Source organism: Rhopalosiphum padi, chromosome 3, assembly GCF_020882245.1.
Source record: "Rhopalosiphum padi isolate XX-2018 chromosome 3, ASM2088224v1, whole genome shotgun sequence".
NCBI lineage: Eukaryota > Metazoa > Arthropoda > Insecta > Hemiptera > Aphididae > Rhopalosiphum > Rhopalosiphum padi.
Window position 1 is genome coordinate 66,307,003 of NC_083599.1, and position 18,469 is coordinate 66,325,471.

The following is an 18,469-nucleotide window of genomic DNA, read 5'->3' on the forward strand; positions in this document are numbered from 1 at the left end:
TTAAGGTCACTGAATTTAAAAAAATCGTTTTCAAAAAATTTGAGTACTCAAATTTGAAATATGAGATGTATCTTATAGGACACAAAATCTCAAGGTCATTGTTTAACATATGTATCCCTGAAGATACATAATCCATATTTCTTATTACTTAGTTTTATAAATTATATGACGATCTATTGATGATATAAAAACCAATTTAGGGTATTTTTTTAAAAACATTTTATTATAATTATAAATTTATAACATTGATTCATTATACTTTTATATAATAACAGAAATTAAATTAACTTTTTTTTCATTCTTTAGTTGCAAAACATAAGTAATATAAATAAAATACATAACATAATACTTATAAGTAGGTAATAACAGAAAACAAATTAACATTTTCCAGTCTTTAGTTGCAAACTAAAATTATTTTTTGTAATAAAACATTAGGAACATATATGAAGAAATTAATAAAAAATTATAAAATATGATCACATATTGTAAACTTAAAAAAATTGATAACATAATACTTATATTATGTAACAACAGAAAACATATTAACATGTTTTACAGTCTTCAGTTAAAATTATTATTTATAGTGAAATATTTTAAAGCAGTTCCTTCCCTCTACATGGCACAGTCTTACATTACATTTTAGGCAAATTACACTTGTTTGCCCAGTTGAACAAAATCGACACCTTCCTTTTTTGGTATGATCAGGACAATGGTCCACTTTATCATATCTAATTTCATCATATGGTCTTGGAGCAATTTAATTTTTAATTTTTTTGGCAATAAAATCATAAGGTTTTTCTAATGGTCTACGTCCAAGTCTAAGCTTGTCTTTACTTGTCAACGCGATGCCTATCTCATGTCTAAACTCTTTCAGTCTTTTTTGTTTTTCACCTAGTGCCTTACAGTCTCTACGATATAGTATCCATGCATTATTAACACATATGTCTAACATTTGTGAAAATAATGACATGTACCATTTGTGTGATTTCAATCCAGTTCGATAAAGAGCCACAAACATGTCGGCTAAATCCACTCCACCCATATGGGAATTATATTCTTTTACAATATTAGGATATGGTACAAGGATCCTTTTTTTCTTTTCTTTGGAGTATCTTTGAATATAACTAGTATTTTGTGTGTTCTCAGAAGTATATGAACTGGCTAAGCAAACAATTTTATTATCTAACCATTTTACTATGGACACTTTTTTTGATTTATCACATAAAGAAGTAAATGAACCTCTTGACTGTTTTATCATTGTTTTGTCATCAATAATGGGGAACCACGCAGATGCTGTTTCCTCAAAGTTCCAAGACTTAAAATACCAAATTCTGATCTCAAATAGCTAATAAGTTCAGGTGTGGTAAAAAAATTATCAAAATACACAACAGTTACTGGTTTGTCAGGAATTGAGAAGCACAATGCAATTACTACTTTGGGCCCTAGTCCAAAATAGCTAATTTCATAAGGTGAAAAATGTATGCTACGGAATGTACTTTCTCCAGAATATGTTAAAAAGTCATATATCATTCCATCAATACCTGCTCTGAAAAATAACTTGAAGCCCCATTTTTTGGGTTTATTTTTCATGTATTGTTTTCTTGATCCTGCTTTTTTCCCTTTGTAGGGTACCATCATCTCATCAATGGAAAACCGTTTTCCTTGAGGAACTGAAAGGCAATTTATACGAATAATATCTATAAGTTTCCTAACTTTAAAAAACCTATCAGTGTCATCAGTCTCTTCATTATTACAAAAATGCAGACAACGCATTAGCTGCTTATACCTTTTTAGTGACATGACATTTGCTATTTGACTATATCTTGTATATGGTGACCAGTAATCTGAGTAAGCTGGCATTTTCACAATACCCATAATTAACATAATACCAATTAAGTCTTTTATTTCTGTAACTGAAGTACAAACTGATTTATTAAACTTTTGAAATGAATATAAATTTGTTTGTTCCACAATTAAATCAAATATGTCATCAGAAAAAAAAATTAAAAAATATTCCAAGGGAGTCTTTGTATATTCATTGACAGGATATTCTTGATTTAAAGGAACTTCAACACTAAAATTAGGACTAGATTTTGTCCATTTAAATTCAAAATGGTTTAGAGGAACTTTCTTTATTTTTTGAGTTGGATTGATTAGATTTGGTTGATTATTAATTTGTATTTTTTCATTACCTTGATTAAAAATGTTAGGTGATTTATGTAAACGTTTTGAACGTCTTGAGCTGGACGAAGGAGTTGATTGAGAAGGTGACGTAGTAGCTTGAGAACATGATGGAGTTGCCTGAGAAGGTGATGGAATTGCTTGAGAATATATCAGATTATTGGAGAGTATTGGAGTATCCTGAGACCATTGTTGTTTAGTAATAATATAATTTGGTTCTATATTATTCTCCTGTAATATATTTTCATCAACTGTTTCTTGTTCTTTTTCGAATTCATTCACTAACATTTCATTATATTCCTACGATTCAAAATATTTTAGTATCCAAGTAAAAAATATATAAATTAATATTTAAAAAAAAAAATTAACTTACAAAATCTTCCAATTCTTCGTTCAACATGGCCATAAGCTCCTCCATTTCATGCTGAGGTATTTCTGATGCATTGTCATCATCAGAACCATCAGAACCACTATCCACAGGGGGGCAGGCCATAGCGATCATCTTCCTTGCTTTTGAATACATTTCTTCAAAATAAATTGAAAAAAGTAATATTGTTAATTATTGTGAAATGTACTAACTGGTATATTCCGTGAATACTGAATTCAAGAATGTGTATCTTGTAGGATACATGTTATAAATAATGGTATTTAATTTTTGTATCTTCATAGATGAAATTACTTAAATAATGCATGAAAATCCTTATTAAGACTTACTTTAATAAATTTGCTCACTTCATTGAACACCAGACGCGTTTTCGCTCCTATAGAACGAGTTAACAAAATGAAAAAATGGTAATCACAATAACTCCACTGACACGCGTAAATCAAATGATAACTGTTAACTGATATCTGTTCACATTACAGGAGCGTCTAAACACAGGAATGCACCTTATGCACTCTGCGCATGCGCGTAATTTATTCACCACTATCATTGTTAGGCTGTTATCAATACATACCACATAATATTATATTTGAAAAGTTAATTATTTTGAATTTGTTTCCGTTTACTAAATGTTGTATAAATAATATAATAATAACAATTTAAGTGTTAAAATAATTTACAATTTGTCATTTCATTTTAGTTGTTAAAAAACATGTCAAATGTATAAAGTATAATAATAATATTTAAAGTGCTAAAAAAAAATCAAAAAACATCTATTAATTTTACTTCTTAAAATAAGAATGTTCAGTTTCGTCACAACTTAAAATATATTTTTTTTTTTTTAGTAGTATAGTATTGAGCTGTTCAGTTTCAACTCTCGTTGGTTTTATTAATTCGTTAGGTTTTTCCTGTTTTTTTTTTTTTGTAGAGAAGAATGTGTCTTGAGTTTTAAGTTTTTTATTTGGTGGTTCATTTAATATCTTACTAAAATCTTCATGTGTCTCGTCATTATTTGATGTTGCATCAATGAATGCTTCTAAAGAGTTTAATTGTTTTAATGCTTGTTTAAGATGTTCACTGTTTTTTATATTGTTTATTTTATTGGCTAGACTAATGGCCTTTTCTTTAAATTGTTCTTGCATATTTTCTGTTTTTTTTTTTCAAGTGTCTTAATATGAACTTGTATTTCATCATCTTTGTTTGAAGTTGCATCAAAATTTATATTTTCTGTATCTGCTGCTGACAAAATAGCAATATCTTCAGAATTTTCTGTTGACATTGTCTTCAGAGCAACATAATGTATGTGCTTACATATCATAGACTTGATTTGGTAATCAGGACAAGAACATTGAAATGTGTGAACACACAACTTACAAATAGAACATATCATTGGACAACATACATCATCATTATTTTTTTTTATTTTATAAAACTGACTTGGTGTAAATTTACTTTCAACACTCCAGTTATTCTCACTATCCAGATTGATTGTAAGTTCAAGTAATGTACTTTTATTGTGTCTTTTTTTTATTTCCTGAATCCTTGTACTTGTTTTTCCCTTAGTTAATTTTATAATTCTTTCAACTTTTTTATCACGGGTATATCTTCTAATAGTTGTTATACTTTTATCTAACCGCCCAACTTTGCAACCATTTAAATAATGATATTTTATTGTTTTGTGCATAGATTCTAGATGCATATTACAATTTATACCTAGACCTTTTCGATGGCAATATGCCCACAAACCAACTCTATTGCCATACATGCGATCAAAATATATGCCAAAGTCTCTAGTGTCTGGATCATTCATTAGCTCAAGGTTAAATTCTTTTAAAGCATTATTAAATTCATTTTCATCACACATTGATTGAAGAACTTTTAGAGTTTTATATATAATTCCTTGTTTTTCTTTGCGTGTAGGTCCAGTTATCTTGCAAATGTTTTGTCTTCAAGCTCTATCTACATGCCATGAACATAATAAACGGTGAGGTACTGAGCCCATGTTTTTAATTAAATCGCTCTTACATCTCCTCACACTAGCAAAAATAGATTCTCTCCACTATTAGCTCTTCAAGACACCGGTGAAATGAACAATATTACAGAAAATGATAGCACTCAGCCACCACAGGTCAGACCTAAAATTCCACCTATATATGTTTATAATATTTCCGAATACGAAAACTTTCATACTTCAATAGCAAATATAACATTTGACAATTTCTCCATTGTAAATACAAAATCTGTCCTAAAAATTACTTTAAACTTGATAGACGATTATAGAACCGAAACTAAACTTTTCGATGAGACCGAAATTGAATACCACACATACCAACTTCCTGAAAATAAACAGCTTTCAGTAGTCATTAGAAATCTACCTGTTAACATATATATTTTCTTTAAACAGACTTCTACATTGTATAATAATAATTGAACCGCGTAAACTCTTCAAGGATATCCTACAATGTACAAATTTTCAAAGATTTTCCCACACCAAAAAGTTTTGCCATCTACCATCAAGGTGTGTCAAACGTGCGGGTGACCATCACTACAGTCAATGTCAGAAATCGTTAGAAGTCCCCCTTAAATGTTAACTGTGATAGAGATCACCCAGCTAATTATAGAGGTTGTACTTTTTACAAAGAAATATCAAGAACCAAAAATAAAAATAAAACTAGTACAAATCTGTCCAATAGTAAAAATCACACAAACACAATACCCAACGCAAATACTCAAAATATACATTCAAACAAAGATAACACTAATGTGCATTACTCATACATAAAGGCGTATGCTTTTGCGTGTAATAGTAATAGTAATATTAATAATAATTATAATTATAAAGGCAAATCAGCCAAAACTACAGATAACGATAACGATTTTATGAAAACTCTTTTACCACTAATCAACACATTTGTTACCCAATTAATGCAGAAAATAATACAAAACCTGCCAGTCATCATTAACAGCTTAAACTTAAACGCTAATGGAGCTCCATAACACCTTATTATTAAATTGGAATGCTAACGGTCTTAAAAATCAAAGAAATACATTACTAGCTTTTCTTAATCATCACAATATTCATATCGCATGCATTACTGAAACGCATTTATCGCATACAGATAAAATTAAATTCCCAGGCTACAAAATTTATCGCGCTGATCGTCTTACACAATCTCGTGCCATAAGCGGAGTGGCTTTTCTAGTACGGAACATAATCAAACAACAACAATTGCCTACGCTCGTCCTGACTTACCTAGAAGCCGTAGCAGTTTCCATTATCATTAACAATAAGTATATTACGTTCGTCAGTGCATATCAACCTCCTAAATTCCGTTTCACAGCACTAGATATTCGATTGCAGCGCGACCCGTGGATAATTCTCTTCAGGGTTTCCTACAATGTTCAAATAAAAGGGCGCCAAATTTAAAAAAAAATAATAACACCGGTTATGTATACCTACTTATGTTTACATTTATAATATTTTATCTACTTAATAAATTATATTTTAATAAACTGTAAAAAAAATAATGTGTTCGTTATTAAAGAAATAAATATAAAATATAATAAGATTATAAATTGGCGCACATTTGGGAAACAATGGAATGTCAAAATTATTCCACGGGGCGCGCTGCAATCGAATATCTAGTGCTGTGAAACGGACCATAGTCGCCAAATGCTTATCGCAGATTATGAAAAAGTTATGAGTAGATAACTCAGTTATAATTGCCGGTGATTTAAATTCTAAACATAAGTAATTCAGACGTCGTAGTATGCGGATATCTCCGAACTTTTATCTCTTCAATCAATTATTGAATTACTCTTGTTATTACATTAAATTGGTTTTGTAATGGATGTTCCAATTAAAATTAATGTGACACTTGATAAAATTTTGGATACGGTAAATGAACTTAAAACTACTCAAGGCAAAATAATATCATCCATTAATTCATGCCGGAAATCAATTAAAATGCAAGACAAAAAGTACGGTACTATTGAATCTTAACTTGATATTCTATCTAATAAGCTAACCGAAGTTATCTCTGAAAATAAAACATTAAGAGCTAAGATTGAGCAGCTTGAGGCCCAAATTAAAATTGTTGAAACCGCAGCTACTCCTGGAGCTAACGTTGAATTAGTATACTCTGAAATTATGGACCGCCAATCACGAGCTCGCAATATTATATTTTTTAATATATCGGAATTTACTTCTTTACCTGGTCAGTTAACTGACACATCTACTGTTAACGAAATACTTAACTGCATTGGTCTACAATTTAATTCTATAACTGTCCGTCGCTTGGGAAAACAATCAAATAAACCACGTCCTCTGCTTGCTACTCTACCTACGTCTTCTTATGTTTTCGATGTCTTAAGAGTAAAACGAAAACTACTTAGTACTACAAACTTAAAGGATATTCGTATTGCATCTGATCGGACTACTCAACAACGGCAGTATTTTTCCAAAACTATAGCCCAACTTAAGCTTCGCAATGATGCTGGCGAAGATAATCTATATATTAAATTTATTAACAATGTACCCACTATCTCAAAAAACTACTAAGCAAATTAGCCACTGTAAATAATCTGTCTGTATATTACCGAAATGTCCGTGGCTTAAATACCAAATTAGATACATTTATACGTAACATAGAACTTCTTAATTATGATTTAATTATATTAACCGAAACTTGGCTATCCCGTTCTGTTAACGACTCTGAACTTGGACTTTGTTCTCATTATACTATTTTCCGATGTGATAGACACGAAATTCATGGTCCTGACATTCGAGGTGGCGCACAGTGGGAGGAATACGAGTTCTAGCCGGCCAAAATTAATAAGGTCAAAAATCAATACATAAATGATAGGTAAATAAATATTACATATATACTAAATTGTATTTCAACAGAATTTATTACTTTATCATTTATTACTATCAAGAAAAACAAAACATCACCAAATAACAATAATATTAGTTCATTTTATAACTTAAGTCAAATACTTATAATTTATTATTTGTTTAAACGTTGACATTGAATTTGAATAATAATATTACAAACAAAATCGTTTTATTTTTTATAATAAACATTTATGTATGCAATTTAAAAATTAAATTTATCTGGTACTTAATTGGATAAAAATTAATAAATATAAAAAACATTAATAATTATTCAGAATAACTACTACTTATTTCACTATCACTAGTTTCTATTTCTTTCATTTCTGAGCTTTCGATGTTAAGTAAATGAATGCCTTCTGGAGGTAATTTAGTATGTGAATTGTTAGGTTGTGTTCTTAAACTTGTAATTAATGGATCAGATGACACTAATAAGAAATTAAAAATATCTGTATTTGTATGAATACGTGATGATTTTCGAGAATGATGTTCTCTGAATCGATTGTAGTTTTTATTACTTGCCTCTTGAGCCTCTTCCGACAACTGCCCAATCGGTACAAGAGCATTTTTTATAATTAATAAGCCATGAATTAAAATTTTGTGTATACTTGGTGGCATTCTGTACCAATTATAATGTTTGACATAAAGTTCTGCAGTATCTTTTGCATAGTTTTCGAATTCGTCATAATTTATTTCATAACCACAAGAAATAACTGTTAAAATAGTTGAGAATCGGTTTAATAAATTTAAATTGATTCCAGTGATTTCAGCAACTTTTTCTGTGTTCCTAAAAAACCGTCTAGCGACATTTCCTGTATTAGACGTGCCTCTACCCTGAACAACTTTATCAACTTTAATACCTAATTTATTCCAAAGACGAAATTGTATTTCTTTCTTTTTTTCCTCAATTTTTTTCTTTTGTTCGGGAGTTGTTCGTATCGTAGTAGGAGCCGATTCTAATTTATACGCAATGTGCAATACTAATTCTAAAAATTTTATCTACGCGTGTAAACTTGACATTCCATACTTAACATTATCTTCATCAACTACAAAACGTTTTATGTTATCCAAATCATTCATGTTAGTTGGGTTACATTTACATATATAACAAAGTTGACTCGAAGATTCGGTCAATGTATTTATAACCTTTCCATCAACCATTGTCATAAGCATTGTGTAGTTAATACATAAAACACTATTGTTAATATTTAACTCGACAGATTTTAATTCCATAATTTCTTGCTCTACTCTTCCGACTTCAGTTTTTGTATTTTCTTTAGTTTCTTTTGCATATAAAAATTTTAAAGGTCTACAGTATCGGGTAGAAGAGGGTGTCGGATTTTCCCATAAAATAACTTGAGTGTTCGAAACCTTAATAACTCCTGTAAGACGCAATGGCACAATGCAGAGAATAAAACAATGCTACTGTCAGTTATAGCATTTTGTCTGCACTCGGTATCATCAGATTCTATATTATGAAAACTTTGGTGGTATTGGCTGTGACCCGAACTACCATCGCACCCCCACTTACAAATAAATTTGAGCTCGGAATACTCTTCCGCATAATCAATTGTATCATCAAAATCTAATGTTTCCCATAACCGTTTAATTGTATGGTCCAACAAATTTTGAAGTGGAACTGACGCACTTATTTCACATAATAATATTCTCAGGGTAACATCTATATTTAGCTAATCGTACTCTATCATACGAAGGGTATATGTCAGCTCCGTGTTTTTTAGCACCTAATCTAGTTTTGTGATACGCATTTTTAGTCATGTGAGTATCGATGATAAATGCTACAGCCTCATCATCTGTGTAAGAAGTATATTTATTTTTCGTTTCATTTTTATTCAATTTTCTAATCTTTATTGCACGTTGGGGAGAATACTCTGTTGCCTGGGAAACAAGATCGGCTGCAGCACGTTTTCCTTCAACATACAATGTCGATTTTGCTGCACAGATTAATTCATTTGATGAAGTTATTCCTCTTAGGTTTTTTATTTGCCTGCGCTTAGAACGATCACTTGACTCTAAAAAAGATTTACGTGGCCTACCAGAACTTGTGGAAGGTTCGTACAATTCTTCACATTTAAATAATGGAATTTTAAATTCTAAATCCAACCAATTGTCATTTTTTTTTTTAAATTTAGTCAAACGCCGATTTGAATCTAACCATTTTTTCTTTAACGTACTACTAAATCCTTCAACTTTATTTTGAATACATTTATCAAATTCCTCATTGCCTTCTAAATTCGATTTTTCTCCCAGCCTATGAGTTATGTAAGCAATAATTGCATTTCGTGATTCATAAGTACTTGATGTTAAAATAAAACTATTATTTTTTAAAACTTCAAATAAACAGCGATTTTTTACGATGCTACTTTCAACTAGAAAAATAAATTTATTTCAATAAGGGGCAACTTATAAACGAAATAATTCAAAGTGTACATGTATATGATTAAACTAAAACAAAATTCACAGCTCTAAGAGCCTCTAAAAAAAATGTCTACACTATGAAAATTAAATAAAGTGGAATTTCTTTAGAATCATGATATCTATGAATTTTTATCACGACATATGACTTAATAAATAGTACTTAGAACAAATGTAACTTACTCATGTCTGTTGGTTGATCCATTTTTGATTTAGCAAAAATCAATTACATTTATACTCATGAAATAACGTCAACGGACAAACTAAAATGAAAGCTATGTACGAATAACAAGTGATTGCGCTGAATGCAATAATCTTAAGTACATTACCTACTCCTATCAGCTCATTAATTAACAATTATTACATAATGTGATATATTTACCATCGTTATATCAGTGGGTCCAAATATTCCCAGTATTAACCGTTAATTACAATACCTAATTTTTCTATTTTTGGCCAGCTAGAACTCGTATTCCTCCCACTGTGTGGCGGAGTCTTAATTACAGTCAAAGTACAATTTACAAGTCATCGCTTAATTATACAACACAATTTGGTTGAGCAATTATTTGTAAAAATACATATTAATTCAATTTGTTTAATAGTCGGCTCTGTGTACTTCCCACCGCGCTCTGATTTAAATGTATATAATAGCCATGTTAATGTTATCGATTATCTTATGTGTACCTATTATAATGATAAATTCTTGGTGTTAGGTGATTACAATTTGACTAATGTTAATTGGGTCTCTAATAACCACAAAATTATTCCTAGATTATCAAATAATAATTGTTATGAATCAAATATTATATCTCTTTTATCTTATGTTAATTTAATGCAATATAACTTAGTATATAATTCTTCTGGATCATTACTTGATCTAGTTTTTTCTAATATTTTTAATGTAAATGTAATTTCCGAAACTTCTCCACTTGTTCCTCTTGATTATAAATATCATCCTTCTCTACGTATTACATTTCCATTTTCAACTACAAATAATAATTTACATTACAATGAAACTGTTCATGACTTTATTAATTGCAATTATAATGTAATTAGGTCGTGTATAGCCTCGACTGATTGGAGTTGCACTTTTAAAGATTTATATATAAATGAAGCACTAAATGTATTCTACACCAAATTACATGATACAATAAATACACACTGTCATAAAAAACGTATATTTCCTTCAAAATATCCCTTATGGTTTTCTAATACTCTAAAACAGTTAGTTTTTTCAAAAAAAATTGCCCATAAAATATATAAAGAATCTCCGACTAACGTAAACTATAATCGTTTCTCTAATCTACGTGCTTAATGTAAAGTTATAAATAAGAACGATTATGAACATTTTATACATAAAACGCAAAGTACAATCGCCTCCAATCCAAAAAAGTTCTGGAAATATATTAATAAAAAACGATCAAATTCTACTATTCCATCAGTTATCTCATACAATAATCAAACTGTTACTGGTGGAGCTAAAGTTGCGGAGTGTTTTGCCAATTATTTTTCTTCTATTTATCAAAACTTAAATCATATGCCAAAAACACCCGTTGATATTAAATCAATGAAAATATATTTGAATTCCTGTATCATTACTTAAAGTGATATTTATAATGAGTTAAACAGCCTAAATTCTACTACTTGCCCTGGTCCCGATAATATTCCATATGTTTTATTTAGCAACTGTAAATTTGTTTTATCTATTCCTTTATTATACTTATTCAATTTGTCTCTTATGTCAGGTGTTTTTCCAGATAAATGGAAAGTTTCTTATATTCTACCGATTCCTAAAGGGGGTGATATTAGTTTAGTTACTAATTATCGCCCTATTTCGATAATTTCTATTATTCCCAAATTGTTTGAAAGTATTGTAGGCACACAAAAAAATTTTTCCTTTATTTAAAAATATTATCACCGATGCTCAACATGGCTTTATGCCAGGTAAATCAACCACCACGAACCTGCAAGCTTTCAGATCTGGCGTTCAAGTGGACGTAATATACACATATTTCTCCAAGGCTTTTGATAAAGTAGATCATATTTCACTTAGCACAAAATTATTTAATGTAGGTCTGCGTGATCCTTTCCACTCTTGGTTAGTTTCTTTTATAACTGGAAGGCAGCAATACGTAAAATGTAAGAGTTTTACTTCGTCGTTATTCAAAATTAACTCTGGCGTTCCTCAGGGTTCACACTTAGCTCCATTACTATTTAATTTATTTATTAATGATATCAAATTGTTAAACTCTAATACGTTACTCTATGTAGATGATATGAAAATTTACCGTGTTATTACTTCGCCAATTGATAATTTGCTGCTTTAGGAAGACCTAAATCTACTTAGCAATTGGTGTACTCAAAATAATTTATTCTTAAACATAAATAAATGTAAAATTATGACCTATTCTAAAATTCGAAACCCAATCTCATATAATTATCATTTAAACAACGTCAAATTAGGAACTTAGGAATTTATTTTAACCCATCTCTTTCATTCAATGATCACTATATTCACATCCAAAATAAAGCCTCTTCAATGTTAGGCTTCATAAATCGCAGCTTTAAAGACTTCATCAATCCTTTAGCATTAAAATCACTTTACACTTTACTCCATCTTACTTATTCAATATTATAAAGTCATTTCTACCTAACAGGCAGTTTACTGTTAAAATTAATGATAACACCTCTGACCTTATGCTTATATCTGCTGTACACTTAGGGCTCTAAGCTTGGTCCCATACTATTTAACATCTACGTATATGATATCCCCCAGTCACCTCGTACGAATATTGCCCTCTTTGCAGACGATACTACATTATTCACCGAATCACATAACATTGAAGCAATATCCACTTATCTGCAATTACATCTTGATACAATATCTTATTGGTGTAATAAATGGCGTATCCAAATAAATGCGTCAAAAAGCACAGGTGTTATTTTCATTCTTCGTCCTTACCACCCCCCCCTGCACAATTAACATTTAACAATGTAAATATACCTTGGAGCACGTTAGTAAAGTACCTCGGTTTGACATTGGATAAACGGCTAACATGACAGCCCCATATCTCATCCAAACTTCAACAGGCATATCAGCGCCTTTCTATGTTATACCCTATTCTTCAAAGAAAATCTTCAATACAGAAAAAATACTCTCTTCTTATATTCAAACAAATTTTATGTCTACTACTCACTTATGGGTGTCCGGTCTGGGGGAAATGCGCGTCCACTCACATCAATAAAATTCAAATTTTTCAAAACAAAGTATTATTACAAACGCACCTTGGTTTATAAGGAATGGTAACTTACACAAAGACCTTCAGACCCAGGAAATCATAGACCACATAAAAACCTCATCAAAAAACTTCCATACCTCACTGCTCAACCAGTGTTGAATTCAGACATTTTTCCAGGGGGGGCACTATGAGATGTGGAATTAATACAATACAAATTAACAATTTTTTTTTTATTTACCTGATTGATATAATTGAACTTAAGCTTATAAAAAAATTGAAATTATTTAATATTTAAAAAATGTATAATTAATATAATTATTTAAAGCGTATGCGGCGAGTTTTTTTTGTTGCATATAAATCTATCACCTCTTTGACATATTCAATTGACGGATCTTCATCACCTTCTATACTTATTTTCATACAGTATTGAAGAGTATCTTGTCCCATTCGGTTGCGAAGGTTTGTCATAATTCTATTCATCGCACTGAATGATCTTTCTACGGTAGGCGTTCCTATTGGAATACATAAAATGGATTCTGATAATTTTTTTAGATGTTCATAACCAATATTTGCTTCAAGAAGGTCAGTTATTGGATATCCGTTTGTTTTAACTTTCTGTGAAGCAACAAACATAAAAGACTTATAATCTGATATGTATGTTTATTTAATTTTCCATCTTTTCCCAAAGCATTTTTATAGTTTTGGAATGGTGTTTTAACAAAAATTCCTCTTTTTGCTCTTTTACTAGCAAATAACGCTGAATCGTTGATTACATGTTTTTCACATAATTTACAAAAAGCACCAAATCTTTGATTATCAAAATAAAGCCAAGGATAATCTGCTTCCCATTTAGTGTTATACAATCGATTTACTTTACCTTGTTTCGATGAACTAGCTAATGTGACTGGGTTCTCTGGTAGATTATCTAAAATAAAAATTATAAAAACATTAAATAATAAAATTAAATATTTCTAAGTAGATTATCCAAAATATATTTTACCTTCAGTCGAAGAGTTAGTTACAATATCTTGATTTATGTTAATAGAATCTGTTGAATCAACAATTTTGGTTTTTTATTAGATAAAAAATAATCTTTGATTGATCGTTTTGACATTTTTAATTTTATAAACAAAATAAACGTATTTGCTACAAAATCATTACAATCACAAAATACGAAATATTAATAATTAGGTAATTCTTTCTACGTTAATATTGACTATAACAGAGACGCGTGATTTTTAAACTGCGAGGTGGTGTCTACCGTTTAACATTAGGTAACCCAATAAATTAAATAACATCAATATATATAGGCGGTCTCAATTTTATTATTGTATTATTTTTATCAATTTGGCCTGGTGCACACTTACGAGTTTCGATGTATTTATAAACGCACGGTGCCGCGATAACAGCTAGCGTGGCATACTCGTAAATTGGTTGCGTAATGCTCATTGCTCACGTGCGTCTATCTTGCGTACAAGTATCAGACAACAGCAAAACCGCGCACGCCCTTGCGGCGGACGCGTTAAAATAACGTTAAAAATAGTCATAATGTCTTAATAGTCAAATTTCAACGATAAAGAAATTTTATAGTGACTGACTGATGTCGGTGATACCGATTAGAATTTCCAATTATATTATTTTAACGAGCCGTGTAATAATGCACCTAGACCATTCAAATTGTTTCATTAATAAATAAATAATTTATTTACTGATATTTAACCGGGTGGGGGGGCAAACAAAACTTCAGGGGGGGGGGGGGGCAGTTGCCCTCCCTGATGTATACCTGGATTCAACACTGCTGCTCAACTCTTCGTACATCCACCTCAACGTAGATTAAAACGGGGACGTCCGCATGACCTTCTGGTTTAACAACTCCACACAATATACAGTAGCTGATTGTTATTCGTAGTGTCTAATATTAAGTTTTACGACTTGTTATATATTACATCTGTGAATACTTTTATATTGTTAATAATTATATCAGTTACCTACTGTTACTAATATAGTCAGTTACGTCCCGGCGTAGCTATCTCTAACGTTAACGATCACTAATGTACATATACTAGTTAGCAAACTCATTTTATTATTTAAATTTATATAAATTAGTAATTATGTTCAAATTGTTAAAAGTGTACTATTGTTGGTCGATCGCGATCGACGTTCGTCGCGATAAAATAAGATAAGGCGAGTGCACTCGCCCCCCGACCAAGTCCAGACCCATCGACTGGTCAGTCTGCGCGTCGGTGTCGTCCGAAACACGTAATCTTATTTTATCGCGACGAACGTGTATACTGCATTTGCCATTTAGTAAAATATAAATTCCTTAATAATTAATACTTAATAGTATATTGTAATTGTTTTTATTTACACGTAATCTTTTTCTATTCGTAACATGGTCCATATCGAACCGGATTATCGTCAGTGTTGTTCGTATTGTTCGTATTATTATCGTAGACGCGTAAACCGTAGTGCGTGGGCTCATATAAATTGTTTATGATCTAGCTTTCTTAAGCTTATTCGAGTATTCGTTTATTTAGTGTGATGGCGAATACCGAATATCGTCTAATCGTATAAGAATACGCATTTTTCGTATTTGTTAATTTCGTTTTCGTGAGTGTTTAAATATTCACGGCAATATCGTGTGAATTTATACACGAAAAATTGTTATATTCGTGTGGCCTTTGGGTTTTTACGCGATCACCATTTTAACCCTGCATCAGTCGCGTTGTTTAATATCACACAAGTAGTCGCTCGTCTACATTTGTAGAACAATCACAATTGTTGTCATTAATAATTTGTTATTACAAAATAAATAAATGATTTGACCAAATTATTCAATAATCATATTAAATGTATATTTTTAATCAAATTGTTGTACAATATTAATTAATTTAATATACATATGTCGAAAGTCCTATTACAATTTAAAGGAGTTAAAATATTATGCATGAATGCTTATAATTATTTTGTTAGTCTTTTAATTTTAAGTTTTAATTAGTATCCATTTCATCTGAAGATGTACTGTATTGTTTTTTATTGAAACAACAATCGCATATATATTTGAGGTGATCGTTGCATACCCATTTATAGCAAGTTTCGCATGAATTACGTGTGCTTTTGTTACGTGCTCGTCCACATAGATGACATTTACCAACTCCACCTGGGCGTTTCGTTTTTACATTTTTTTCTGTTTCTGTTTCCTTTTCCAATCCTAATAATCTTCTCCCTCGAAATCTTATGGATTTTGGTAAATTTTTATTGAGTATTCGTCTCTCTGTATTTGGTCTAATTAGACAAAGTGCAAGTGTTTCCAAAAAGTCTGCTCTGTTTACTTTAGTATAATTCTTATTAGCGGATTATACATTCAAAGCATTAATACAAGAAATATTTAATAAATTAAAAAATATTGTTAAAGGCCAACGTCGGGAGTTTCTAGCGACATCATACAAACTGCACATTTGATCCAAGCGGTCAACACCACATTTTGTTTGATTATAAAATGTAATAATGTTTGGTTTTTTTTTATCTCCAGTTGTCGGATCAATATTATTATCGTGATGAAGTGTAGAAACAGCAATCACTACTTTATTTTTTTTTAGGTACATATGATGTCAATGTGCAATCTTTGTGAAATCCAAATAATGATGAATTTATTGGTCTATTTTTTGGGTCTGCAAATTGTTTTGGAATACATGTTTTATTACGTCTCATAGTTCCAACTACAGTTAATTTTTTTTTTCTAGTAGTTGAAGTACTAAAGGGAGAGATGTGAACCAATTATCTATTGTTATGTTACGTTTAGTGCCCTCAATCGGTTGGACAAGTCTGGTCACAACGTTATTTGGACTATTATTTATTTTGTAAGGCCCATCAGGTTGTGTGCCTACGCCCTACATACACTTCTAAATTGTATGTATACGCATTTTTGACATCAACGAGGGCGAATATTTTTATGCCATATCGCGCGGGTTTACTGGGTATATATTGACGGAATGAGCAGCGACCACGAAAAGAAATCAACTGCTCATCTATAGTTAAGTACTCACTAGGTATAAAATTGGTTTGAAAATTTTGTAATATTATTTCAAACAATTCTCTGATAGCAGCTAATTTGTCTATCTCCCTCCTTTGTTCTCGATCAGTAAAATTATCAAAACGTAAATTTCGCATTAAAAAACAAAACCGTTGGCTACTCATTGCTAAATAAATTGCTTCAATACCAGTACCCTTAGTGTCATCAAATAATTTTAAAATATTTTGCCGCCCTGATTTTGATACGCCCGCTAGTATAAGTATACCAATAACAGCTCTTATTTCTGTTTCATCCGTTTCCTTTGCATCACGTTCACGACTATATTTATTCTGAATTACTTGAATTTTGATGTTTGTGCTTTTTGTTATTATTGAAATTACTGAATCGTCAAAGAAAAGAGAAAAACATTCCATATGTGATTTTTTATTTTTAGCGTTTGATTTAGGCCCCGGTAAATGTGTTATTATATTATGAGAACGTGTTCTACTATTTTGTGGAGGAACTTTTTTTTTCCACTTTGTTTGATCTTTCCCGATATAATATTTGTTTTGAACAATTAACCTAATATAATCATCACCAGAAGTGGACTCACCTTCATACTCATCATCAGTATATTCTTGTTCTGTATTCGAATCTTCGCACTGTTCTTCAACATGATCAGTTTCTAATTCTTCATCACTATCTACGCCAACACCATCAATCTACTCTTCTTCTTCTTCTTCAAGCCATTTCTCAATAACATTATCCATTTTCTAAAGTAAAATTATTTTACAAAATAAATAAAGAAAAAGTATCATGACATAGGTACAAATATTATAAATAATTTATATTATATAAATATTATATAATATAAATTATAATGTATAACGTTAATATAAGTTTAAACTATTTCATTTTAATACAAATTACGGGAGTTTAAAATATGAGATGTAGTATAAAAGTTACGTACCTGAGTCGTCGCGTAATCTACAATAGTAGAACATAAAACTTGATTGCTCCGAAATCATTACAGTTTTCAATCATATAATGTTGTTAAAAGGTATTTAGTTTATCATTGTCATTGGGTAATTCCAAAACCATCTAAAATTAAATTGATTATCACTGTACTACAATAGTAGAACGCGCGACTGATACAGGGCTAAGTGTGTTCGTTTCGTCTGCGCGTGTTATCGCAATTATAATATATAATAATATATCGTCAAGACGTCGCGCCGTCTCTTCATCGCGTCGTTAGTAAATCGTTATATTTATATATATTCTTTTCGATCGCGACCGCACGCGCGGATTATAATACGAATAATCGT

General features: G+C 30.6%; 1 protein-coding gene across 1 annotated transcript; it reads right to left on the bottom strand.

Moving 5' to 3' along the window:
* Positions 1 to 757: 757 nt before the first annotated feature.
* On the bottom strand, positions 758 to 2,812 carry LOC132925441 (piggyBac transposable element-derived protein 2-like). The gene is made up of 5 exons (XM_060989837.1): positions 2,761 to 2,812; positions 2,555 to 2,706; positions 2,044 to 2,481; positions 1,396 to 1,938; positions 758 to 1,345 (listed from the first exon to the last, which is right to left on the bottom strand). Exons 1-5 carry the CDS (start codon positions 2,810 to 2,812, stop codon positions 758 to 760), a joined length of 1,773 nt encoding a protein of 590 aa, XP_060845820.1.
* Positions 2,813 to 18,469: the final 15,657 nt, after the last annotated feature.